This window comes from Mycena indigotica, assembly GCF_014461135.1.
Source record: "Mycena indigotica strain 171206Taipei chromosome Unknown Mind.scaff0008, whole genome shotgun sequence".
Classification (NCBI taxonomy): domain Eukaryota; kingdom Fungi; phylum Basidiomycota; class Agaricomycetes; order Agaricales; family Mycenaceae; genus Mycena; species Mycena indigotica.
In genome coordinates, this window is record NW_023503007.1 from 3,183,544 (window position 1) to 3,209,622 (window position 26,079).

General features: G+C 50.2%; 9 protein-coding genes across 9 annotated transcripts; 5 read left to right on the forward strand and 4 right to left on the reverse strand.

Annotated features, from left to right (window-relative positions):
* Positions 1-89: 89 nt before the first annotated feature.
* On the forward strand, positions 90-1,798 carry MIND_00947700 (uncharacterized protein; the record flags this gene model as incomplete). The annotated part of the gene is made up of 5 exons (XM_037366094.1): positions 90-156; positions 208-234; positions 282-683; positions 730-922; positions 976-1,798. 5 exons carry the CDS (start codon positions 90-92, stop codon positions 1,796-1,798), a joined length of 1,512 nt encoding a protein of 503 aa, XP_037217506.1.
* A 102-nt stretch (positions 1,799-1,900) lies between these two features.
* Positions 1,901-2,644, reverse strand: MIND_00947800 (uncharacterized protein; the record flags this gene model as incomplete). The annotated part of the gene is made up of 4 exons (XM_037366095.1): positions 1,901-1,954; positions 2,007-2,161; positions 2,210-2,391; positions 2,436-2,644. 4 exons carry the CDS (start codon positions 2,642-2,644, stop codon positions 1,901-1,903), a joined length of 600 nt encoding a protein of 199 aa, XP_037217507.1.
* A 165-nt stretch (positions 2,645-2,809) lies between these two features.
* Positions 2,810-3,505, reverse strand: MIND_00947900 (uncharacterized protein; the record flags this gene model as incomplete). Its single annotated transcript, XM_037366096.1, has 1 exon — positions 2,810-3,505. One exon carries the CDS (start codon positions 3,503-3,505, stop codon positions 2,810-2,812), a length of 696 nt encoding a protein of 231 aa, XP_037217508.1.
* A 129-nt stretch (positions 3,506-3,634) lies between these two features.
* On the forward strand, positions 3,635-4,732 carry MIND_00948000 (ABC bile acid; the record flags this gene model as incomplete). Its single annotated transcript, XM_037366097.1, has 3 exons — positions 3,635-3,685; positions 3,736-3,966; positions 4,016-4,732. 3 exons carry the CDS (start codon positions 3,635-3,637, stop codon positions 4,730-4,732), a joined length of 999 nt encoding a protein of 332 aa, XP_037217509.1.
* On the reverse strand, positions 4,729-6,820 carry MIND_00948100 (Cytochrome P450; the record flags this gene model as incomplete). The annotated part of the gene is made up of 13 exons (XM_037366098.1): positions 4,729-4,789; positions 4,842-4,997; positions 5,049-5,162; positions 5,211-5,292; positions 5,340-5,658; positions 5,709-5,840; positions 5,892-6,027; positions 6,078-6,218; positions 6,271-6,280; positions 6,325-6,345; positions 6,386-6,438; positions 6,483-6,591; positions 6,646-6,820. 13 exons carry the CDS (start codon positions 6,818-6,820, stop codon positions 4,729-4,731), a joined length of 1,509 nt encoding a protein of 502 aa, XP_037217510.1.
* Positions 6,821-7,005: 185 nt separating this feature from the next.
* Positions 7,006-9,066, forward strand: MIND_00948200 (uncharacterized protein; the record flags this gene model as incomplete). Its single annotated transcript, XM_037366099.1, has 5 exons — positions 7,006-7,198; positions 7,246-7,716; positions 7,768-7,946; positions 7,992-8,135; positions 8,185-9,066. The coding sequence occupies exons 1-5, from the start codon at positions 7,018-7,020 to the stop codon at positions 9,064-9,066; spliced, it is 1,857 nt and encodes a 618-aa protein (XP_037217511.1). The 5' UTR covers positions 7,006-7,017.
* Positions 9,067-9,233: 167 nt separating this feature from the next.
* On the reverse strand, positions 9,234-13,445 carry MIND_00948300 (UBIQUITIN-CONJUGAT-2 domain-containing protein; the record flags this gene model as incomplete). Its single annotated transcript, XM_037366100.1, has 13 exons — positions 13,328-13,445; positions 13,111-13,278; positions 11,905-13,058; positions 11,716-11,856; positions 11,538-11,669; positions 11,223-11,489; positions 11,138-11,179; positions 11,072-11,085; positions 10,925-11,026; positions 10,653-10,878; positions 10,361-10,605; positions 9,649-10,314; positions 9,234-9,597 (listed from the first exon to the last, which is right to left on the reverse strand). The coding sequence occupies exons 1-13, from the start codon at positions 13,425-13,427 to the stop codon at positions 9,234-9,236; spliced, it is 3,621 nt and encodes a 1,206-aa protein (XP_037217512.1). The 5' UTR covers positions 13,428-13,445.
* A 3,079-nt stretch (positions 13,446-16,524) lies between these two features.
* MIND_00948500 (Noc2-domain-containing protein) lies at positions 16,525-19,125 on the forward strand (the record flags this gene model as incomplete). Its single annotated transcript, XM_037366101.1, has 11 exons — positions 16,525-16,854; positions 16,899-16,986; positions 17,035-17,243; positions 17,289-17,394; positions 17,441-17,531; positions 17,576-17,762; positions 17,810-17,923; positions 17,968-18,156; positions 18,212-18,378; positions 18,426-19,029; positions 19,084-19,125. The coding sequence occupies 11 exons, from the start codon at positions 16,525-16,527 to the stop codon at positions 19,123-19,125; spliced, it is 2,127 nt and encodes a 708-aa protein (XP_037217513.1).
* A 746-nt stretch (positions 19,126-19,871) lies between these two features.
* On the forward strand, positions 19,872-26,068 carry MIND_00948600 (FAD-binding PCMH-type domain-containing protein; the record flags this gene model as incomplete). Its single annotated transcript, XM_037366102.1, has 26 exons — positions 19,872-20,166; positions 20,202-20,371; positions 20,421-20,594; positions 20,651-20,753; positions 20,803-20,931; positions 20,990-21,042; positions 21,090-21,269; positions 21,318-21,369; positions 21,420-21,473; positions 21,523-21,634; positions 21,681-21,807; positions 21,858-21,998; positions 22,050-22,183; positions 22,602-22,643; positions 22,682-22,978; positions 23,024-23,046; positions 23,347-23,611; positions 23,809-23,953; positions 24,012-24,272; positions 24,329-24,691; positions 24,746-25,099; positions 25,147-25,248; positions 25,458-25,570; positions 25,620-25,710; positions 25,763-25,837; positions 25,886-26,068. The coding sequence occupies 26 exons, from the start codon at positions 19,872-19,874 to the stop codon at positions 26,066-26,068; spliced, it is 4,038 nt and encodes a 1,345-aa protein (XP_037217514.1).
* Positions 26,069-26,079: the final 11 nt, after the last annotated feature.

A 26,079-nucleotide genomic window follows, 5' to 3' on the forward strand; every position in this document is an offset into this window, starting at 1 on the left:
TCTTAGTTCTCTGCTAAGCGCCTGCCTGGTCTTCCTCTCCTTCCACCACCACACATTCTTTTTACGCTTCTCTGCATGCTGGTCGACTAATGTCTCTGGTCATTGTCGACGACCAGTCCAGTTTGCTACATTATAGTGGAGGATCTTGGGAAGCAGGTGGAACATCGAGGAACTACGATCATACTGCTTCAGGCTCACGGGTCGCAGGAGCCAGCTATGTCTTCCGGTTTAACGGTGCGTCACTCTATATCCCGCATTTTCTATGGTTTCTTAGCTTCTAGGCACGTCTACGAGCCTTCATGGAGGCTATGACGCTGGAACATCATGTTCTGGGCTCTTCACTATCGACGCTAATGCCACCACTTTCACTTCACCGAATTTAACGACGGTCTTGAATCAGCAAGTCCTCTGGTCCTCAGGCACTCTAGCAGACACAGAGCACATCTTAAATTACACCGTAACATCATGTGCCCCCTCCTCAACAGGGCATGTGTGGTTCGACTACCTGTTGTACTCTCCCTCAATCAACGCTTCCACGGACGACCTTCTTTTTTTTATCGACGACACCGATCCGCGACTTACATACACAGGCAACTGGACGGCCCAAACGGGTAACGACGGAGATTTTCAATTGACGAGCCATGGCGGATCACAAGGTGCCTCGTTTCGGTTCGAATTTGAAGGTGCATATACTGGATAGGTTCGACTGTCGCGTTGAATTGATTGCAGGTACTCTGGTCTCGCTACATGGACGAATTGGGGATGACACCAATGGTGCCAACACCAAGGCGTCCTTCTCAATCGACGGCGCTCCGTCGGTGACCTTTTCCTCCCCTTCCCAAGGCAGTATCACATTCAATCAAGCACTGTTCCAATCGGATACGCTCTCGCCTGGCAAACACACCCTTGTTGCAACCTCCCAGTATGCATATTTCTACTCTGTGTGGAGTCCTCAGCTGAAACGCAAAATTTTAGATCGGGCTCATTATGGGTTGATTATCTTCTCCTCCAACCAAACCCTTCCACCCAAAATCTCACCCCCGTATCGCACTCGTCCCTCACCATTGGAGAGATCATAGGCATGGCTATCGGGGCAGTAGTGCTTGCCCTTATCATTGCTCTGGCTGTCCTTTTCCGTCGACGGCTGTTTCAGCGGTCTCCATCGCGAAAGCCTTCCAGGAACCACAAATCGCGTCTTGTCATTGGGGCACCCGACGTGTCGACGTTTACCCATGTCAGTCACACTCCCTGGGTGCCTTCCAGGAGCTTCTACCCAGCGACAAATTCTTCAGCCAGTGTTCTCACCCACAGCACATCCAATCCTTTTGATACGCCGCCCACTTCCCCGCATGCCAAATCCTTCGTCACAGCCTCCTCTTCCTCTTTAAGTGGACCTCCAGTAACTGCCTTGGATACTTTTTCCTTGGGCCAAGCCGCGCCGCCTCCTTCAAACACAACCCCACGGACGTCAACGATCACCGCGACATCAGCAAGTGGCAGTGGTGGAAATGTGCCTTTCTCTGTCTCCGCCACGGGCCATCGCCGACATCCCAGTCTCAGTGGGGATGGTGACTCTGTCGCGGAATTGAAGAGACGACAGCAGGCCCATCTTGCGGCGCAGTCTCTTGCGGTACCCTCGTATGACGAATTGGAACATGCTGAGACTGCCAGCATTGGTGCTGTGTCGCACTCTTCCCTCCGCCCTTTGCCACGTATACCCCCGGCCGGCCCTTCCGGCCAAGCATCGAGCTCGAACTATGATTACGACGATTTACCGCCCGTTTATACAGTCCAGTAATTTGTAGTCATTGTTAATTGTTTGTACGTGTATATTCTGGTTTGAAGACAAACTCGACCCAGCCAAGCGAAGATTTGTAAAAATCAATTTGTGCAAATGCATTTATTCGTTGGTTTGAGGATACACGATAATTGATTCAAGATGTTCAAGGGTCGCCTATGATTCAATATGGAGCATACCGATTATCGTTCAGGAAATCGCTGCGCACCCGACCAACTTCGCTTAGTTCTTCGTCTCCCTCACCAGTGAAGGCTTGGAAGCCACCGTCCATGTCGACGAAAGCATCGTCCTCCCCGTCGTCCGACATGTTCGGATCAGGGTGCAGGGCAGCACATCGTGAAAGAGCGTCAAATATCGACTCAACTACCCAAGTTATTAGAAACACGTAACAAGTTGCCTGCACAAACTCACGAGAATCAGCTGTTTGCGGCAGAATATTCAGTTCGCGCATGTTATCAGCGTCATTGTCGGACGGGTCGTCGAGCTGGCAGTATATTGACGGCCCTGCATCACCTCTTGAGACAGCATGGAGCGTGATCGTGGGGTATTCAATCTGGAATCCGCACCCAGTGGTCGACATGAACACAAGCACGCTGAGCCGGTTGAGATAACACCAGAAAGGCGGCAACAAAAAGACCTTTCGATCACGTAGAGCGTGCCATGACTAGCATCCTCCGTCGAAAATCCTTCTAAAGGCGGGTCAAGAGTCACTCGGACATTTTCTTCCTGGTGACAGAGAACTGGGGGGATGTCGTTGAAAGATGCTGGTGTTTGAGCAACAATGGCGGTATGTTCTTCGCGAGAGATGAAAGATGGGACAGCACTAATCAGGGTGCAAGAAGGCATTGCTTGGTCATCCTGGTTGATCTGAAAAATTGTCTGTAGGTACAGCAGCCCTTGGATCTGTGCCATTTCTCTCTTCGTCACGACTTATGAGGCTGCAAAAAAAAATAATGAAGGCGCTTATCAAGTATTTGACTCTACAGAAAAATTAGGACTTGTAGTCGTAGTTCAAGGCTCATGTTCGCCCACGACGTCAGCGCCAGGAAGCAGCCAGCGAAACGTCACACTGATGCGCAACCCTCGAGGCACTGACACAACCGATGCATTCTCTCCATTCACCACATCCTCGAAACGTCGCTCGATTCCATGCGCCCATTTATACCGCGCTTCACCGGAGAGCACAATAACACTGCGTTCCGGGAGGAACACATCCGCGGTCTGCTCTTCACCCATTGTACTACTAGTACGCGTGAAGTGCATGACACATGCACTCCCGAGGCTTACGCCCACAATTCCGTCCGCGTAGCGGCCCAGCAGGTCGACATGGGACGATATTCCCTCTCCCGGATTGTACAAATTGACAATCGCTTGCCGCGCCATTGTGGGCGCCGCTGGAAACAGAAGCTCGTGGACCCCGTGTGGCAGAGCAGGTCGAAGAAAGGGGGACAGTGCGGAAAGTAGGTCCAATAGTGGCGCAGGAATCATCTCCTCGCCAAAAAGCATGACCTGATTGACACCAGGCCGCTTGAAGTATCGCTCAGAACAGAAAGTGAATACGCGGTCCGCAAGCTCGATCGGCAGGAGCAGCGAGGGCGAGAAAAACAGGCCGGGGATGGGCGGGGCGGTCAGGGAGGCGGGGGAAATGAGCGGCTCGTCGAATAGAGAGTCGGGAGAGGCTGGCACGGAATCTTCGTCTGCTGACATGGACGTGGAAGACGACAACATGTGACCGTGTAAGTAACACCTTCTCCGGGCCGACCACACCCTCTTGACCCGTGACATGAAGCGGTCGTATATAGGGCGTGCAAGTCTCGCGCTGTGGAAAGCGGCACAATGTCGAAGACGATATTGATTACTGGCGCTGGTGGCTACCTGGGCAGTCTGGTACACACCAACCTTGTCCCACCCGAAAATGACCCATTTCTATCTTCCAGCTTGCAAATGCACTGGCTACCAGCGTATCCGAGGTTCGCCTGATCTTGGCCGACGTCACCCCGCCCGCTGCACCCAGCAATGCGCAAGCCATTGCGATAAAGACGGACCTCACCATACCTAAAGAGGCCCACACCTTATTCCAGACCGAGTTCGGCGTGCCCGACACTATATATTGTCTCCATGGAATCATGTCGCGAGGCTCGGAGGACAACTTCGACTTTGGCTTAAAGGTACTGTGAAGGTCCTCACAAACTCTTTTCAGATCACGAATCCGCTCAGGTCAATGTGGACTCTGTTCGTTTTTTGCTCCAAGCCGCGCGGGAGCATGGCTCTCGGGCTACGGCGCCGATAAAGTTCATTTTTGCGTCGTCCCTCGCGGTCTACGGTGGCTCACTGCCCGAAATAATAACACCTTCGACAATAGCAACACCCCAAGGGGCATACGGCATGAGCAAGCTCGCGTCTGAATTGTTCATAAACGAATTCTCACGACGCGGTTTTATCGACGGTCGCATTCTTCGACTTCCCACAATCGTAGTGCGTGCTGGGGCCCCAGCGGCTGCCACGTCCGCGTTTATGTCAAGCATCATCCGTGAACCTCTGAGAGGCTTGGAGAGTGTGTGCCCTATCGGCAATAGTCTGGACTCCCCCGAACTAGATCTTTCCGTCTGGGTTGCCAGCCCTGAGACGACCATAAAAAACCTAATCATCGCTAAAGACATTCCCGCTGACAGATTTGCCTCGCACAGTCGTGTCGTCTATCTTCCTGGCTTCACTGCAACTATACGCGAAGAACTCGAGGCCCTGGAGACAGTTGGTGGGAAGGAGGCCTTGGATCTGGTCAAGTTCAAGGACGATCCTGTTGATCGACGCCTTGTCTTGTCGTGGCCAGCCCATTTCGACCTCTCGTATCCGCTCAGTCTCGGTTTTATTCAGGATGTAGGGGGTATGCTCCCAATCGTACAAAAGTTGAAGAAGGACATGGAGCACAGCTAGATCATCTCATTGGCAAGAGCTCGTGGCTTGAAAGTACACTTGAATGGCAGTGGCATACTGTTCCTATTGTTGAGCAGCCAAATCGAATTAGATTATAAAAAAAACTTACGCCGCCAGACCGCTCGAATACTCGTATGACGGTTCATCGTCGACTTCTCTACCAAACTCGTCCAGTTTTGTACCCTTGGAAATCTCAAATACTGCGAGGATTCGCGCGATACAGAGGAATAGCATGGAGGTTGCAAGGTGTTGACCTGGACATGTACTAAATCCCACAGTCAGTTGAAATAGGTCAAGTAAGTAGGAACTAGCTCACCGTCTTCCGAAGCCGAAAGCTACATCTGGGTCTGGTCGAGGATTATTCCCAAGAAAGCGTTCAGGGCTAAATTTATCCGGGTCTGGATATATTGCATCGTCGTGGCAAATGGCCCTCAGAAGGGGTTAGTCTAGAGTGGAAAAACTTCACAAGAGTTGCTACCAAATGTTTCCGATGATGGTTGCGCCTTTGGGAATCTTATATCCACGGTACTCATCCTCTTCAGCCACACAATGGGGTATCGCTGAAGATCAAGACCGTTATTAAAGCAATCACACATTTCAAGCATACCTAATGGCGCAACGTTCTTCCACCTGAGCACTTCCTTAACGAGCGCAGAGATATATGGCAAGGAAGCGTCGTCTTGGAGGAGAGGGAGTCGTTCGAGACGGTCCAGTTCTATTTGAGCCAGTTTTTGTGCTTCTGGATTGGCGAGCATCGCTAAAAGAAAGGTTGCAAGCGACGACACTGCGGTATCGACAGCAGCAGTATAGATACTCCCAGCAGCATCCCGCACAGTATTGATCCTCTCATCGCTGTCGTCTGCATTGTCCACACCGAGTTCATCCAAAGAGTTGAGAACAAGACAAGGCTGTAAGGTGTGGTTGGACTGGAGATTTTAGGAGGGTTTAAAAACTCGATCATGGTGGCACGACGTACGAACTGGCTCCACGCTTCTTCAAAAGGAGCTCTGAACGCAAGAACCATGTTTTCCTTCCACTCGCGTGCCAATCGTTTGAAATCTGCGCCGGGAAACCACTCCGGTACGTATTTCAGGATTGGCAGGGTGTCCTAGGAAACCAGGTCGTGATATTTCAACTGGCGATGCGGAATATAACGTACGACCAGAAATCTTCCAGCAATACCAGCAGCTTTAAGACCATCGACTGCGGCCTCATTTGCACCAATGAATGGGTCGCCACTCCCCGCTTTCACCTCGATTCCGTAGACTGTCGACATGATGAACGTTGTGCTCATGCTACAGGTATAATCATTGCAAGTCCAGAGAGGTCGGAAAATCATGAATACCGCTTGAAGTGAGCCATGAACTCGCTTGGTTGTACAAAAAGATCATTGATGAGACTTTCGGTGCACTTCTCGAGTTGTGAACCATAGGACATGAGCGATTGCTTGCTGAAGGCTTGCTGCACAATTTTTCGGCGGGCCAACCTGCGAAATGAAGACGTTTAGTAGCAAAGAGTCGTCAAAACTATGAGTAGACCATTTATTGCCTGGGAGCTATGAACTTCATATCAGTTCGTGAAAAGCACCATACCGTATGGCATTAGACCCATAGCTAATCAGTTGCTCGGGACAAACCGAGAAAGAACACACACCCAAGGATTGTTGGTTCCATCCCATCAGCTCGTTGATCATTGGCAGGCGCGGTCTTGAATAGAGTGATAGAAGAAGAGAAGGGGAATCGCAAATCACCTTTCAGAGTATATTCGCGACCTTTGCTCCATCAAGTCATTTGTCGCTTGCAAGGAATTGAGGACGATGATAGACTTTCCAGCAACTGAAAGATGTAGGATATCAGACTCTGTGCACGACGTTGACGTCAACGTGTAACACAACTATTGAAAAAGACACCTACTGTAGTCCCGGCTCCAATTGGCAAAAGTCTTCCACTGGTGGGTGGAAGGCAAAGCAAACAAGTGTCCGAGTATAGGCACCGCGGGAGGACCGGGAGGTACGTTTGGATATTTCTGGTACTTTCGAAAGAGGAGCAAACAAACAACAATTGCCACGAAGAGAGCTGGTGGTAGCATTGATGGTGGTAGTGGTACGATGCGAAACTAAAAGAAGGTATTAGAAGGCTATATACCCCCCATTTCCGAATCTTATTTTGTGCTAGAGTAATGTCACAAAGTCGCGTTGTATTTTGGAGGTGGTGGTCGAGACTGACCGCGACTTTGGTTGTGACTAAATTGGATGATCTAAATAACTTTTCTTGTTCTCTGCTGCGATGCCTCGGGCAGCGAGCACGCCGACCCGACGAGGCAGCAAACAAGACTCTGGACAGATAAAATTTGCTCGAACTGCCGCGTCAGTCCGAGCTGCCCGATTTGCCGACAGTGAGACAACACCACCCACAACAGACAATGCACCGTGGCGACACGTCGATGAGCTCGAATACTTGACCACAGGTGCGGATTTGAGCTTCTGGAACAACGAATATCAACAACAGCCCCAGGATGGAGCGACATGCAGCTTATAAAATACGTTGCCGCGAGTGCATTCACGATTGGACCACGACCAGATCACAGCGCTGAAGCTTTCTTCCCCGTCTCCCTTCGCGCCTATCCGGACCTTGACGAAATTATGCTCCCGCGACAATACCGCTCGCCGCTGCTCTGGCTTGGACGATATCTATTCACCAGTGTCCGCCTCATTCTTCTCGCCGATCCACAAATTCTCAGTCAAGAATGGGACCGATCCAAATACGAGCTTCTTTACATTGCCCGCCTGTGTCGTACCCTTCTTGAGTCGGCAAGGGTTCATGCAGAGAGTTCGGGGCTCGACAAAACGTGGAGGTGTCCGCCATTCGACAGAGCGTTGCGCAGGTATTGGCACAAATGGCTCATACAGAGGGATGAGTTTGTGCGTGACTTCTGGTATGACTTTGGGGAGGAAGAGTTTGAAGGCCCTGATGTTCTCAAACTGAGTTCGTTCACTATCCTTTTTTTGGAAGAGAAATGATCTCAATTGTCTTTAGATTGGGGCCAATGGATCCTCAAAGGCGAAGCGGGTTTCTTCATAACCAGGGCAGAAGCTGCGGACGGCATCACCGCAGACCAGTTCCTGGACGGTTTGGCCATCGACGAGGCCGCAGACTCTTTTGAGTGGTGTGCTGGTTGTGTACCAGGATCAAGAGTTAGTTTAGATATCGCCTCAGTAAGCCTCATTACTGGTTCATATTGGTGGTTCTTACGTGCTCAGAATTTTTCAACTGCGCCTCCCCCGCCGACATCGCATTCAAACGTAGCCTCCACATCTGCCGCGACACGACTTCCTCTTCCCGGCGAGGTCCGTCGGCAACAGCTCAAAGAGCTCGGTCACGACAATTTAAGAATCAAGACTGAGGTAGCTTATCGCGCATCCTGCTCGTGACAGACACTGAAAATGGTCTTAGGCAATCTCCAACACTGAACCGCTGGCCCAATCCAAAGAACCTCAACCAGCGAACCACACAATATCCGCAAATGCTTACCCCTCACCTCCAACCGATATTGACTCGTCAAGGGAGACAAGCGCTGTTGCTCATGGCACAGTTGTCACAGACGCCATGGACATCGATCCACCTCAAGACCCACCTTCCCTGCCTACAGTCATTCCCATTGTAGCACCCACAGCAAACAGTTTCAGGACCGCCATGGGCAGTCTTGCCCCTGGTCGCTCTTTCAACCGAATACCAATAGTAATCAGTGACGACGAAGTCAACGATAATGTAATCCACGCAAGTCAGCCCGTCTTCAAAAATGAACCTACCGAGCCCTCTATACCTCTACAATCTGCTCACCAACCAATGGATATGATACTTCTTGACGATTACGACGATGAAGGACTGGAACTTGGTTATCCAGACGATGAAGAGCCGCGTGTTGACTTGCAAGTTCCAACCTTTTCGAGTGCAAGTCGAAATTCAAGCGGCTCTCCTCCCCCAATCACAAGCACTACCGCCGCTGGACCTAGTCGCCAGAGCAGTCCCGTGCCAAGCCCCCTGTTTATTCCCAACGCCTTTGACGACATAGAAACGGATAGCCCCGACGACGATGATGTCGAACGATACACTCTTTCAAGAGCACGATTTCAGTTCCCCCCAATTGCCCCTCCAGCAGGCTGGTCGGGCCCACTGGAAGAAGAAGAAGGTTTCCAATCCAACGCTGCAGAACCCAAGCATTGGATCGACGCACACCCTGTAGTGATTCAATTACGAGCTGAGCTGCTTGCATTGAAGACTCGCATAGGCGAACTTGAGGCGGAGCTGTCAGCTTCCCGAGGAGGGCCGCAATAGTCACCACCTTTGAAAAACAAGGCAAAGGACGTGGAATCTACATTACAAGCTGTATTTGGCAGTCTCTTGTACGTTTTGAAAAAGCATTTGTATTGGTAGTGTACCATCATACCTCCTAGTCATGATATCCACTGATTCCAGTTAATCGTATTTCTTGTCACGCCACTCTACCGTACAAGCTTGTCGAGACCACTAGGTACAGTCCAACCATGCGTTGCAGCAGCACGTTTGAATCCTTGGAGTGCTTCGGCAACCGAATAAGGTTGGTTCCAGTTTGGCGCCAGACGAGCGGGGCGCGGGTCCAGGTTGCTAATGGCCAGCTTTATTTGCATCAACACAGCGGGGATACTGTAGCTTGGAAGCCAGCCGTCGGACGTGAGCAGATCCATACAAATCGATCCACCACCAGTCACGTGACCACCACCTCCCTGAATGAAAGGTAGGAACCGCGGAGTAATAATTCGGAAGAATGGGGGTGCAATAGGGAAGTCTGGAGGAAATCGAATCTCAAAGATGAGGGAGTTGATGCGTCTAAAGTATGCCGTTAACAGACGAGAAATCGTAAACGTGGACAAAACGCACTCTTTTTTGAGATCCTTTGCAATGGGAAGTGTCTCGTCGAACGAATGCATCTCGACTATCCATTGGAATAGATTGTCGCCGATAAAATCCTGAGGCATGAACCATCCCAATTCCTTCAGCCCTCCTGAACTTCGCAACGCCGCCTCCTGCTCTTTGATCATCGAATTGAGCTCGCGTTGAACGGCCATTGTGGAAGAAGGTGTCGAGGCCAAAGGAGGTAGCATGAGTAGGTCAACCGCTTGGCGAACGTACTCTGAATCATGTTTCCAGTCATCTTTTGGTGGCCCTTTTGGTGGGGAACTCTTGCTCGGTTTGAGGACGGAGGTGATGTTAGACACGAAACTCTTCCCTTTTCCTTTCCCTTTGGTAGGTGGAGGCAATGGCTCGTCGTCGTCACTAATCTCGATGACGTCCGGTTTCTTTGCTTCTTTCTCTTCAAAGATGTATCGATCAGTTGAGTCATGATCTTCGTCCTCCAATTCGGATGTGCGCTGTTGCACCATCTCGGATATTTGGAAGCCAGGTTGAGGAACCTGGAGCGCTTTACTTTGCAGCGTAATGGGTTGAGTTGGATCGAGCTTGACGAACGGCACTACAGTTCTCTTCCTTGGCTTGGTCGTGGGATCTGGCGGAGGCAATTCAAGACCTTTCACAAGAAGGTAGCGACTGAAGGGTCTTCAGCATCTAATTGCCACAGTATTCGCATACGCACCACATAATCCATTCAGTGTCTTTGATAACGAAATGGGGATTACTGCTCACGAACTTGCTTGGGAGATTGACCACCTCGGCAATCGCCACGCAGCTTGTAGGTCCGAGTTTACTCTTCCGCCAACATGCTCGTGCGCCAGTAGCATAGTGACCCATGGAGGTTTGCGCCTCCTTTGCGAGATAAACACCATCACCAAAAGCCCGCCCATTGGCAACGGTCTTGTACCATAGGCCATGTCGAATAATCTGATGTAATTGAGCGCGAAGCCGGAGAAATAAAACAGGTAATATACCGAGTGCCAGTTGCGCAACCCAGAGCCATGGAATGCATATAAGCTCGGGAACTTCTTCGCATTACTGTCTGTGCTTTTCGCCATCTCAAGGGCATTCTGAAACTTGGCCTCGGCGTCGGGGGCGCCAACGCTGAAGCGGAATTGTCGCCAAACAGGGTCGACGCCTTGGATACATTGGTCCTCGGAGTTCATTTCCTCAAGATATGCAGTGCATGACGCAACACACCTGCGCCAATCTTTGAACGCTCGAACTTTGTCATAACTAAACGCACCAGCGAAGAATGGCCCATGAGGCAGGAAGAACCGAACCATTCTCCATCTCTTGAAGACGAGGTTTCGACTTCCCAGGTTTGACTTTACGTTCAAGATGACGCCTATGATAATCAGATAAGATTACGAACGAGGTATTGCAAACTTACTTCATGTCATCAATCTAAGGATGATGTAAGTGAGGTCTTGTGAAGAAAGAATATGTATAACTGCACCGATGGGAGCGAGTCAATCAAGGAGACAATGGCTGCACGCATCTAGACGCTATGAGCGCGAGACGTCAGAAAAAAAGCCACAGACATAGGGAACTGGTAAGGAATCAAACTCCACCAAGCCATCTAAACCAACTGGGAAATCAGAAGGAAGGTTCGGGACCGCAGTTTGCTGTGGTTGGTGTGGGTAGGAGTGAATAGGAGCAGGTGTTTGGATAACTCTGCTCCTGTCCGGCAGGGGAACGCGAAGAGCCATGCCAACTGGCAAAGGCTGATCCAAAACACCTTCAGCGGCTGCAGCGTAAGTCAGGGAAACAAGAAGATCGACTGTCGCGGGGTTGTGTTGGATTTCATACTGCACTTTGTATCAGACCGTTGGTATTGAGTGAAAAGGTAGCCCGACCTCAAGTGATACTCCACGATTATGCGCGTAGTATTGGTACGTGCAAAGCGGTCGTTCGCAAACATAGGGTTTGAGAGCCTCGAAGTCACTCGTGAGTTTCGTGTGACAAACAAGACAGTAACGGGTGCACAACTGGCAGCAGCGTCAGCACATAAAGGACACAGCCTGATCAAGGTACCGTTAATCGACGGATTAGATAGCAAAACGCTGTATAGGGCAGGTTGATATTCTGGTTGGGCCCCAGTCCATAAAGAGGATCATGGGGCAATGTACCCGATCGAATGAGTTCGACCTCTGCCTTATCTGCAGCCTGGATTTCCTATGGGCATGAATTAGACCAAGTGTCAAATTTGGAGAAAGAACCAACAGGTCTGTAAGTAGCCCAGACATCATCCATACTTCTTTGCTCACTCTCAATGTAGGAATGCATCACCTCCGCACCGGCCCAGCCAATGCTGAATTTACGTCGGATGGCAACGAGCTTGACCAGTTGTGTTTCAAGGAGCGCTTCAAGCGAAGAGCTGAGTGAAAACCTCTCAAAGCGGCTGTCGTCCTCTGTGTCATCCTCGGGTTCCATCTCAGGATAACCAACGTCGAATTCGTCAATGTTCATGTCCTCTGGCAACGCATCTTCTCCCCACTCCAGTAAGGCAGCCTCACGAGCGGCGCGAGCGGCTTCACGCTTTTCGCGCACTTCATCTTCTGCGTCCCTACCAACGAGCCCGAATGTCCGTCCTGCTTCGACTGCGTGTTCACGTGATGGTTTGTACCGTCCACAGACACCAACTTGAAAGCGAGGAGACATCCCCTTACGGACATATTCCCCCTGGGGAGTCAGAGGAGGATACGAAGTAGCAGCACTGCCCAAGCCTGAGATCAACAGAACAAGATGGGCTGCGCGGCGAGGGGTACTCAGTAAACGGCGGTCCCATGCCACCAATGCTTGAGCAGGAATCGTCTTTGTAAGATGGACAGTTGGGATAGAAATACTGAGAGCGAAATCGGACGAAATGTCGAAGCCACCAGGAGAGTTGGAGGACGGTGTGAATGGAATTAGGCCAGGACGATACGAATCGGATGCCATCTCAATGAAGTCATGCTGCATCTGTGTTAACACTTTCATGCGGTGGGCCTCATTTTGCGAATGGTGGCTCGGGAAATCGTCGTAGTCAGGGAATTCGAATTCTGCATCAGAACCATCCTCGTCACCATCGGACTCCTCAAATGACTTGACTTTGGAGGAGGTGGCAGCAAGAGATTTGGTCTTCTTATTGCTCCCACTGAGAGTGGACAGGAGGTCTTCGAGGAGGTTGGCGATTGGCATTGCTTTCTTGTCTTGCAAAGCACTGAGAGCATCAACGGCCTTCTCTGGAGCATCATCATCTTCAACAAATGTGATAATGCTGTGGCTCTTGGGGTATTCAGAAGTGTCCGTAATGGTTAGATTGCATCGCATAACCCTCTTGTCGCCTTGCAGGACAACGAGATCGATCATGCCCTCGTCGTCGCCGGCTTTGACTTCTGCAGGGATATGGGTAAGCTTCGTTTCGTTGAGGGCGAGATGACCACGCACTCTTTACAGAGTAACCCCCCAGGTCAATCCCCTGCGCTTTAAGATCTGCGAAGTCGGCATTGAAACGTTTACGGCCTTTGAGATTCGCGTTCTTAGTGTTGCTGAAATGAGAGAGCAGCTCTGACGGAGTTTGAGGCGCGTCGAGCATAACAACATCTTCGTCAACGACTGCGGTTTCACGATGAGAGCGCGACAACAACGAAGGGTTGGGACCAACCGACTTGTTGCATTGTTCGCTGGCGCTTTCTGCGAATATCGGAGTCTGAGTCTGAGTCTACAAGGTCTATCACGCTGCTGCCAGGACCGGCAGTCGACATGGGCAGTCGATGAGTCGGGATGATGGGCGCCTATTTATGTAAAGTCACAGCCACAGACCGATACAGCTCTCATCGCACGTGCACGTTGAGACTTGGACATTGAAGACATTCTTCATAGATGGCTAAGGTATAGGTATCCAATTTATGCACAACTTGACAAGTGACAATAACATATCAAGGTCGAGAGACCAAGTAAGGTTCTGAAACTGGCGTTCCTCAGACTTCAGCGGGTCCGTGCCGTGTAATCCTATCCTGATGAAACGAGTGTTCTTCGGATTGCCCATTTTTGCAACCACAACAACCCTTCAGATTCAGATCCTCAAGGTTATGCAGCCAACGAGGGAAAATTCTCGTTTTGATGCTATTATTCCCCATGAAATGAAACGGAATTCCAAGATCGCCAGAAATTCCTTGCTCAGTTTGTGGTCATCAGGAGTTGAAGCTCGGCAAGTTTGAGGCATATCCCTGCATATCCGGAGACATTAAAGAACATTTGTAGCACGAGCAGCGTTGGAAAGAATGGCGAGTAGGTCAGCAAGGAAGATACGTCACAGTCGACCGAATTTGCTATTCCAAGCTGTTACAGCAAAGAGGGGAGATCAGTTAGCTCGCGTTGGGATAATATTGCTGGCTGATGTGCTGCGGGATTTCTTCGAGGTTTCTTACCGGCCCCAGCCATATATTGATGATTTGGAACTCGAACCTGAAGACGATTGACAGAAGTGACGTGACGTGACTCGACCGCATCACACCCTTGTTGCTCCAGGCGACGATGCAAGTATGGCGTCGACCATTGAAGTTATATCCTCGGCCAATGCGCTTTTAGCAGCACATTCCTCTCTTATTGCAAAAGTCAGCGCTGCTCAACAACAGCGTCGTCATGAGCTTCCAATGGATCTTCCTGTTCTCGTCAACGAACAACCACAATCCCAAAGCAGCCAGGAGTCGCCTCCAACATCTCCCATTACCAAGTTGGTCCGAGTAGATCTTCCTCCAGCGAAACATGCGCGCGTCGAGCGATATAAAGTGAGCTAATACATCGATCTTCCTTGAACCGGTTTCAAGCCTTACAGAGCTACGTGCCAGAGGAGGAGACAATCCGCAATGACTATTCCCAGGTGTGTATACGGCGTGACAACCATATAGTCCATTGAAAGCAGTCTTCCAGCGATATGTCGACAGCGGTGAATGGCCGCAGAATTGGGTCTTAGGTGCAGACCCAGATCATCGTTTTGAGGAGTGCGTTATGCTTAACTTGATATGTTTACCATGTTTGACGCCACCCGCATAGATATCCAAAACAGCAGCGGCTTCTCAACCTGAAGAAAGCTTCAGTTAACAACCACTCCGTTGCCCCGTCCTATCTCCCGTTTTCCCAGTTGCAGAGCCTCCATCCCGCCAAATTCGACGTCATTCTTCTCGACCCGCCGTTCTCCTCTTCATTTACCTGGGAACATCTACAAGAGCTACCCGTCCCATCTTTAGCTGCGGACCCCAGTTTCGTTTTCCTGTGGGTCGGCAGTGGTGCGGGAGAAGGTCTCGAAAGCGGTCGCGAAGTCCTAGCAAAATGGGGTTATCGTCGATGCGAAGACGTTGTCTGGGTGAAGACGAACAAGAATAGCCATCGTGGACCAGGAGTGTGTGCCTCTGAATCGTTTCTCGGTCAACAGTTATCAATTCTATCTTTCAGACAGATCCGCCCACTAGTTCACTTCTTACCCGCACAAAGCAACACTGTCTCATTGGGATTCGCGGTACGGTGCGAAGATCGACTGATAGCTGGTTTGTACATTGCAATGTCGGTGCGTAGAGAGGAACAGATAGGGTCAAACTCCATTAACATGATAACCAGACACTGATGTAATCTTCTGGGAAGGGGATTCCACAGACCCAACTCGGAAGCCTCCAGAAATGTACACGCTCATCGAAAACTTCTGTCTCGGAACCCGTCGTCTCGAGATTTTCGGTCGAACACCTTCTTCGCTTCGCCGTGGCTGGGTGACCGCCTTGAGCCCTGGCCAGGAAACACGTCTTCCCGCCGAAGGGACAATCTATACTGATGAGGGTGCTATCGCAGGACCTTGGAACCATGTGGCGTGGGATGCAGACATCCAAACATTGGCGAATGGCGGCAAGTTCGTTGTACCGATGACCGCTGAGATCGACTCGTTAAGACCTAAGTCTCCGACAAGACCTGGAGGTCAGCAATCCTCAAACCCTAGTGGTGGACAGCAGCTCAATGGAGGACCGCGTTTTAACATAAACCAACACCTCAATAATCAAGGTCAGATGATGATGATGCCTCAGCCCATGATGGGTATGCCTGGTCTGGGTATGGGTATGGGCATGGTGGTTGGCGATGGTGGGATGATGCAGCAATGGCCAGCTGCGATGAATCCCATGTTGATGAGTCAAATGGGTATGGGATACGGTTTTGGTCCTGGCTGGGGCCAGACTCAATACATGGGCGAACAATTTCCGATGGAGGAAGTTTGGGACGACGGTAGCGGAATGGCCATGATGAGCCAACAACAGTGGGGAAACAGCTACTAATCACGGGACTTCGAAGTTGGGACGCTATCTGTATCGTATATCTGCTTTTTTGGTGTATTCTACGTGTTGCGCGTTTCCACAAAGTTCAAGAACCCGTGATCGTTTTCGTGACTGGATGTGACGGTCGGTCAAGCTTTTTCTGAACTCAATCCCCGCGACACAATCCTTTAGCGCTCAAGGGCTCGAATAATGGGAAAGAAAGTCGCAAAATCAACCAAGAAGTTCTCTGCCAGTGGACAGCTGAAAAAAACGATCGAAGCTCGAAGAAAACATCAAAAAATCAAGAAACGAGTTTGGGACGACGGTAGCGGAATGGCCATGATGAGCCAACAACAGTGGGGAAACAGCTACTAATCACGGGACTTCGAAGTTGGGACGCTATCTGTATCGTATATCTGCTTTTTTTGGTGTATTCTACGTGTTGCGCGTTTCCACAAAGTTCAAGAACCCGTGATCGTTTTCGTGACTGGATGTGACGGTCGGTCAAGCTTTTTCTGAACTCAATCCCCGCGACACAATCCTTTAGCGCTCAAGGGCTCGAATAATGGGAAAGAAAGTCGCAAAATCAACCAAGAAGTTCTCTGCCAGTGGACAGCTGAAAAAAACGATCGAAGCTCGAAGAAAACATCAAAAAATCAAGAAACGAGTCTCGAGCAAGAAGGAAGGGAAGGGAAAGCAGCGGGCTGTTGCGGAGGAGTCAATTGACGATGATGAAGCTGAGGAGGAGGTGAAGGAGACTTCAAAAAAAGACAAGGGGTGCGCTTGGTTTGGTCTTTCGCTGAAAACGCTAACCTGGTGGGTTTGCAGCAAATCCCGCATGACGGTGGATGATTTCCTAGAGGGTGGATTCATGGAAGGTAGCGACGATGACGAGGTTTGTCTGGTTTCGGGTACTGAACGTCTCTTATGTTGTTCTAGGACATGGACGATGAGAGTCCGGGATCTGAGAATGAAGATGACTTGGAGTTGGAAGACGACGCCTCTTTCGCGTCAATAGATGATATTGGTGTGTTGCAGCACCCCGGTTTTGGAAAGGCTCTTACCCTTGATACAGAGGAGGGCGAAGAACACATGATCGAACTCTCAAAGTTGGCTGAAAAGGACCCCGAATTCTTCCAATACCTCAAAAAAAATGACCAAGAACTACTAAACTTCAACCCTGACGTCGAAGACCAGTCCGATGGGGAAGAAGACGAAAACATGGGACAAACGCCGACACTCACCAAGGCGATTCTCCAGAAATGGCAGAAATCGCTGCTCGAGGTCTGCGGCTCATTTAAACTAGTCTCTATACCAACCTAGTCACAGCATCGCTCGCTGAGATCCTTACGGAAACTATTGATTGCCTTCCGGTCTGCAGCCCACATGAACGAGGAAAATCAAGTTTTAGCTTGGAGCATCGAGAGCTCCGCAGGTAGGCAAGACAATTCAAGAAGAAGTAGATCTCATATAGCCCTCAGTTTACAACAAACTTATCACCACTGCATTCAAATACACGCCTGTGATACTGGAACATCATGCCCCGACGAAAACGCTACCAAACGGCAAATTGTAGGCGGTAACTTAGTCACATTGCAAACTGATCTTGCCTTCAGTAAGCCTCCAACTCAGACCGCAAAGTTAAAGGCACTGCAAAAACTCGTCCTCTCGTATTTCCAAAATGTGATTCACATGCTTTCGCAACTCACCGACGACGATATGCTCCAGCTTGCCGTTAGCGAAAGTGCGAAGATAATCGCTTATATCATCAGCAGCCGCAAAGCGGTGAAGCTCTATCTCAAGGTGACTAAGTTACTGGACTGCCGAGCTTTCTGCTTATCCCTGAAAAGAAATGCCTCGATCTGTGGTCTAGTGCCGCGGATAACGTCCGTATTGCCGCGTTTCTCGCCGTTCGAAAACTCGCGACGTCGACAGATGAATCCATCCTTGATAGTGTTCTCAAGGTACGAGTCTCAGGCGAGGATTAAACCTATACTCAGAGTCGAAGGGAACCTATTTGACTCTTGTCCGTTCATCCAAAAACACGAGTGTCCATACTCTTCCGTCGATCAACCTCATGAAAAATTCGGCTTCCGAGGTGTTCAATCTGGACCAAGGTGTTTCATATCAACATGCTTTCGGTTATATCCGCCAACTCGCGATTCATCTGCGTAATAGCATGAAGGTCAAATCTAAGGTTTGAAAATTTTATACTATGCCACGCGAGCTTTTGACTCATTCCGTCACTATAGGAAGCCTACAAACAAGTCTACAACTGGCAATACATCCACTGCATTGACTTTTGGTCGATCGTATTGGCGCGTGCGTGCGATGCCTCAGTGGAAGCCGAGACTGGTAAGGAAAGCGAGCTTAAGCCTCTGATATATCCGCTGGTTCAAGTCAGCATTGGAGCCATCAAGTTAGTTTTGAACTTTGTCTTAGCCCTTTGCTGATCGCTTTCTTCAGGCTCATTCCAAACAGTCGCTCTTATCCATTTCACCTGCATGTTTTACGGTCACTGCTTCATCTAACACGTCACACGCACACCTACATTCCTCTGTCACCACATCTTGTGCCGATCCTCATATCAACACTGACTACCTCGTCGCGTGGAAGTAAAAATTCAGCTTCTTCGACATTGCGACCACTCGATCTGGAGGTGCAGATCAGGGCGCCCCAGCAATACGTCAAGACACGGGTTTATTCCGATGGTCTTGTCGAGGAAACATCATATCTGCTTGCAGAGTGGCTGGTGTCTGGTCCGGTTCACGGCAGTGCCGCCTTCCCTGAGATTGTCGTTCCAGTCACTGTTGCTCTTCGGAAAGCCATCAAGACTGCCAAGGGCACCAAAGAACTTGCCGTCGTCAAGGGTTTGTTAGACCGTGTTGAAGAGAGTGCACGGTGGCTCGAGCAGCGACGTCAAAAAATTCATTTAGCGCCAAACAATATGGGAGCAGTTCGTGAGTGGGAGCGGGGCCTTTTGGAGAGCCTGGAAGACGAATCACCGTTGGGAAAATATGTCAAAATGCAACGGAAAACTCGGGAACGCCGACGGAAGTTGGTAGACAAGGTATAGAACTTCTGTACTTTTTTCGTTTCTTCGCTCTGACACTCCATGTTCCAGGCGCGTCAGGGTGAGGATGAGATCCTTGAAGATGATAGCTAGTTTTAAGCAACGAGGATCGTTTGTGGTTGTACACAATGACACAAACAGTGCGCGTAATTTTTTTGTAGCTCGGACCCGGTCGGCCGAGTGCCACATTTGATAGCCGGGTTACACAAGTTTGACCGGCGAACACTTTTTTTGTGAACGTCCATGTCCGCCACGCAACCGCAACGATCCTAACCTACCTGTTGCGACTGTGGTTCTTCTATTACGCGTGATAGCAGCAGCCCTGGATCTGTTCCAAACCTGATATTATCCTACAGCAGACCTTCGCGTAGAGGGTGCACCTCATGGACCCATCTTTGTCCGACTTGGGATTCTTTGATTTTTTTTTCGTGCCCCCAATGATGTCGGGTCCGGGGAAAGTGCCCTTTTCCTTCGGACCATTCGTTGAACCCTTGTCAGCATGGCAGACTGGAACCCAAATTGGTGTAAATGTTCAACAGCCGCCACGACTGTGCGTCAAATTGAGACAGGAAACTCGGACTATGCAGCTCCCTCGCTCACAGTCTGACACGTCTCGATAGGCCTCCCATTTTCTGGAACAATGACCGTTGCGCAAGGTGAGTTACACGTCATTTTCACACTATATGCATCTCCTGCAACTACAGCACGCGCTCATGGCTTCCTCTTATCTTCGAGTCTGTGCAAGTCTTGACTGTAGTTCTCTCTATAGCGGATGCATTGTCGGTGTTTCTTAATCTGGACTTGGTTTGACACGCTTAATCACCTTGTCCTCTTCCGTCATGGGGTGCTGTGGTAGTTCCCAGTCTGAGACGGACTTACCACCTTCCTCTTCCAGCCGACATCACATTGTAAATCAGCAACCTGTCGCACAACCCGAACCCGTCTTGCACATGGCGCATCAGTTCTCGGCGTCACCCGATTCTCCGCCGTTACAATACCCCCTCCCGACTTCCAACTACACGGCTTTAGATGACAACGATTTCTCCTCTACAACCGGTACCATGCCATTCCACGTGCGACAAGCGTCTGCATCTTCGCGAGACCAAGGCAAAGTCGTCATTGCTATTGATTTCGGTGAGTTGAGCCGGCGGTCTCAGCAACAACAATAGTAATGCAGGACCAGGAACAACGTTTTCTGGTGTCGTATGTCTCGAGCTTCCAATGGAGCATTGTCCTATATTTATGCAACGCCCTCGAGGCTTATGGTTCTTCTGGATTTTCCGCTGGTCAAGTCCAGCAAATTATGCGGTGGCCACACTCCTTGGAAACGCTCCGGAAGGTTCGATCTCTTTTGCCATATTTCTCACAGGAACACCCACCGGTCATAGATTCCAACTTGTCTCCTCTATGACGTCGACGGGCGCCTGGTAGATTGGGGTCTACAGGCAAAGAATGCCAGATTGCAACCTGGACTTATCCGATATGAGTGGTTTAAACTCTTCCTCGAGCCCCGCGCTCTTCGTGATGAGCCAGAGCTGGATCCACGACTACCTGTGCTTCCAGTTCGTAACCTTCTCTTCCCGCGAACAGGTTGGTTGTATTCCAAGTCCAATAATAGACGGGAAAAACTCCAACGGACCTCATCACCGACTTTCTTCGTTCACTTTGGATTTACTCCCGCGAGGAGATAACGCGAGACATGGGAGCCGTTGTAGACTTGTGTATGTTGCACCCGCCGTCTCCAAGATCAATCACTACTTCTACTATTAGATTCTGCAGACGTCTGGCTTACTGTTCCCGCTGCGTGGGATGCACGGGGTTATGCCATGATGAGAGCAGCGGCGATTGCTGCTGGCCTTGTTCAGAGCGCGTATCCTGGAGACACAACGTGGCGAGATCGTCTAAAGATTATTACGGAATCAGAGGCCGCAGCTGTTCATTGTGCTCATCTTTCTAGCTTTCATCAACTCCGCCCTTCCCAAAATTTTCTTGTTTGTGATGCGGGAGGTGGTACGTGACCTAACCCTAACCCCAACCTGATACTCATTTTACCTTAGGCACAGTTGACTTGGCTGTTTACAAAGTCGTCTCCAACTACTTCATCACCCATTTCTGACCAATGCCTAAAGATCATTGGTGACCCAGCACAGCTCGAAATTGCAGAAATAGCGGCTCGCAGTGGGGCAAATTGTGGCAGTCTCTTTCTTGATATCAGATTTCGGAATTTGGTTAAAACGGTTAGTGAGGCACCTAGTTTGCATAACTTGCTCTTCAACGTTTGGAAGCTTCTTGTCGATCATCCCAGTCACTGTGATGCGCCATCGCTTGCTTATTTCAGTGTGTCTTCCTTGTCTCGATGAATTCCCCGGCGGCTAAATTCGTGGCAGTGAACTCCTTCAGCGAAGCAGACAAGCTCACGTATGCCGGAACCGAAGATGATGGTGGGTGCACCAACACGTTATCTTGTCCGAACTAAAGTGGGCTATGAAGACAACGAGTTTTATTTTACTTGTTTCAATATTCAGGATGCCGCAGATGATCCTCCTGTGGGCTTGGTCAACGGGCAACTAGGAATTCCAGGACGCCTGTTGCGACAAATGGTGTAAGCTCAATAATTCTGTTTGCTGCGTTTAAAAATTCCCCTGTAGATTTGATCCAGTCGTGGACGAAGTAATTCGGTTAATCGAAAAGCAACTGGCTGCATCACCTCCAATTGACGCATTGCTCCTTGTCGGTGGTTTTTCAGGGAGTGCTTATCTCAAAACACGCATAGAAGTGGTTTTCCCCGTCGCGACAAGGACTGTCAATCCTGAAGGCTGTTCTAGGACCGTCTACACGGAAAAATCTTGACCATTGCCCGGCCTCCAGACTGTGACACAGCAACCCTTCGAGGTGCAGCGCACTATGGACTCGCACGACGGCCGCTGGTTTCGCAACTGATCGTCCCTCGATCTTATGTAATGAAGGTTTGTATGTGACTACACTCCGAATTGCCCACGGCTCATTCAAGCGCTCAGGTACTCGCCTTGCCTGCGTTTGTGCTACCACTCAACTGGAGCAAGGTAAAGCTACCGGCCGAGCCGGAAGACCGGATTCGACGTCCGGGCTACGTGACCTACAACGACGCTGGCGTGGAAATATGTGAGAATAGGTGTGCATCTCTCATCTTCCCTCTCCCCATTTTTGTTTCCCGTTCTTTTGCGTCATGAAGGCACGTCGAAGCCCACATCGCCTCGTGCCAAAATTTACCCTCCCGCGATTCTCTACCGAAACTCCGAGTCCGCGATGACACCGAGTGTTATTTTCTGTCCTACAGTGGCGTCACTCGTTCCTCTTGGCCGCCTCTCTATTGGGAGAAGACCGTGGTCAATCATCTCTCTTATGGCCCGGTTTTTGTCTCCCTGCTTTCCGCCGAGGTCCTCGCGCACCGCTCTGGATGCCACACTGCCAGATGTTTCCCGGTCCCGTCTAGACGGAGCGCCAACAGAGTAACACGGGCGGTAACATCGAGCGGAAACTGATCCAATAATACTAGGATCAAATCATCCCGCTGATGCACTACTTCACAGGCTGCAATATTTAGTGCAAAGAGGGGCTATGCTCAGAAAAGGGTGAGGATGTTCCTTTTGCTAGCTGATAGCTCACCCAGTCCTCTCCCCCTTGTCATCTTTTTTCTTCTTTCCGTTCGGACCCATTTGGATTATCACATTCTGTTTCCCCGATCATTTGTCGACATCGTCATTTATTGGCGCCGAACATCGACGCAAATGTCCTTGCCGCCGATCAATCGGCTCGATGCCGCGGCATCGACGTTGACGGCTTTCTTCGCACGCTGCCATTCTTGGTGGCGGATTGTCGTTGGTCGTTGGTCTTGGTTGGGCCAATATTCCGTCTACGATCGTCCAACGCTCGATGCATATAGACAACGCATCACTACACCATTTTGGTATGACCTCTTTTTATGGACATCAGTTTATACATAAATCTCCAGCAAATTTTCGAAAACACGGGACGGTGTGTTCATTTTGCTCTATATCTTTGATTTGTGTGTGCTTGTGGTTGTAATGATACGGGCAGGAAGCGCTGTCGCTACTACGAGCGGAGATGCTGCATCCAATGTCCGCGCGGTTAGAACCCCTTATGGGGTGGCCCCAGATTAAGCTTTTATCTGGTCCAAATTCTTGATGCTCGGAGGGCCTCGGTCAAATCAAGCGCATTCGCAAGTAGCGGGAGTCTACGCTGTGTCGGGTTCTTTTCGGATTTTTTTTGGTCCTTTGTTCTCCACATATTGATTCTGACTTTATTCAATTCCAGACAGCACGTTTACAGCAACACTCTATACCTTCGACTCAGACGCATCCACGGATGTAGACACCGCGCGATACGCTGACGAGGCTGAGCTTCGACCCGTATGTGACTGGCGTGTGGACTTGAGGGGACTGCGTGGTTGGAGCGCGAACGGGGAAGGCGGATTTTACACTGATTTCGAAATAGGGCTCGAGGTAGATGGCGGCGCGGTTGGAGGAACGCTGATATACCAACAAGAGGAATGTGGACGCGTAGTGTTTGATTTCCAAGAGTAGCAAACGGCGACCTGATCCTCAAAATTGAAAGTGATGAGACGGACCAAAAATGTGCGAGATCGGGATCAAATCAAAATGTGTCGAAAAGTGTGATTGTGACCGATGCGATCTAAGACTTACTCTTAAACACGAGATCCAAATCTTGACCTTTTTTTCCAAGTACCTGCGCGATTACTATTTAACGAGCATGCAGCCACACCTCCGCACCCTCTCCCATGGCACTTTCTCGCGCCAGTATTGTGGCCGCGCTCTCTCCTATCGCCATTTCTCAACCTCGCTGGCGCAATTGGGGTCGTACTTTCCACTGCTCCCCTGCTGTTGTTTTCAAGCCAACCACGGTAAGCTGTAGACCCTGCGCTGGATGCCCAAACAAGCTCACACATCTGGTTTCTGCAGATTGAAGAATGTCAACTTGTCATTGAACTAGCGCGTCGAGACCGACGCGTCGTTCGCGCCGTAGGCGTTGGCCATTCACCTTCAGACATCGCATGCACGACTGACTACATGATGGACATAACTGGCATGAACAAGATACTTGAGGTCAACGTAGAGGAAAACTATGTCGTCGCTGAGGCAGGGATTATGCTGTCATACCTCCACACAGCACTCGCACCCTATGGACTCGCTATGCGCAATTTGGGCTCCATCTCCGATCAGGTGAGCGATCTCCACGACTTCTGAGTGTCTGTCAAACTCAAAAAAAACAATGACAGACGCTGTCTGGCATCGTAGCGACGGCAACTCACGGCGCTGGTTCTGCATTTGGTGTCATGCCCACCCACGTTTTGGCGCTCACCGTTCTGCTTCCTTCCAACGAGGTCGTTCGCTGCTCACAAACCGAAAACCACGAGCTCTTCAGCGCAAGCTTGTGTGGGCTTGGAGCCACCGGTATATTGCTTAACATTACACTCGAGCTTGAGCCTTCCTTCAATCTCCGAGACGTTCAAACTATACGCCCTTTCGATCAAGTATTGGGTAGTCTCGACTCCATCAAGAACTCTGGCGAACATGTCCGTCTATGGTGGTTTCCAGCAATTGGTATGGTTCGTTGCAGTGTTATGGACCGTACCTCCGAGGTCCGTTACTTTCGTTTGGCTCCTGCTCCTTCTTGCTCAGCGAGATTTCTGCAGCCCGCCCGCCGAGTAAACTCGTGGTTATGGGACTCCTCACTAGGATTTCACGTTGTGCAGTTCATGCTGTTCCTAACGCGTTTTGCGCGTCCTCTCATTCGCCCGAGCTTTCCGACCTCGCTTTCGCCGTCGAGAACTTACTCTCCCTTCTTAATTCCACGGAATTTCCTCGCATTTTTGACTTCATTTGTCTCTTATCTTTGGCTCCTGCTTCTCCATCTGGGCTCCCGTGTCCTTGCTCAACATATGAGTGAAGCTAATATATGGGCTTCTCAAGTTGCTCTCGCCCTCTCTGGCCCACGGCAAAGTGTCACGATTGACCGAAGTGACCGTATTTTCAACATCGAGTGTCGAGTGCGTTTGATTGTGCCACCAAGTAACCAGAAACTCACCAATCTCAGTATCCCCAATACACCACGGAGTGGGCGATTCCCGCCGATCGTGCAGAAGACTGTTTATGCGCCCTTTCGGCATGGTTAAAGAACGAGCAAGACAGAAGTATGGTGAGTAAGCTTCTAAGGCATTGACACGCCTTCGGCGTCTTCCTTTAACCTTTTCACATTCCCTCGGCCCAAATTAAGGGGTCTTCTTTTCTCCCACGTGGATGTTCTTCGCTTACCCGCGATTGTTTGCGTGGGTCTCCCTATATCTAAGGGTGCAAATCCCTTGCTCTTCTATTCTACTTGCAGTTGTTGATTGAGACCACCTACAGGGCGAACGTCCCCATTTTCCCATCGAGATTCGTTGGAGTGCTGGAGACGATTTGTGGCTGAGTCCGGCTAATGGCGGCAAAGAGACATGTTGGATTGGCATCGTGCAATTCAAGTAGGTTCAATTCATCGCTCATCACACGCTTCTCAGAGTGTTCCCAAAGGCCATACAACCTCCCAACACGTTACCGGTCTATGTTTGCAGAGTTTGAGCGTGTACTAGCGGCACACGGCGGGCGCCCGCACTGGGCCAAGGTCGGTAGTTAGGCCTAACCTCCCGTCGATTCCCATCAACCTGCGTATCTAGGCACATCACCTCAACTCTTCACAACTACGTGCATTGTATCCTGACCTTGGGCGCTTCCTTGAAGTTGTGCAAAAGGTTGATTGCCAAACTACTTGACGGAATTCGTTTTAACCTTTGTCGCAGGTCGATCCAGACGGTCTTTTCCGAAATGAATATATTGAACGGCACTTGTTGGGGCATGTCAGCAATGGCCGCGAATTCAAACAATGGGACAACGCCGGTCACTATCCAACTCCAACAGACTGGCGAACGATGCCGTCGGAAGACGAGCTTCAGCACCGGAGGCTTCTGAGAACTCAATATTAAACCAGTGTGGT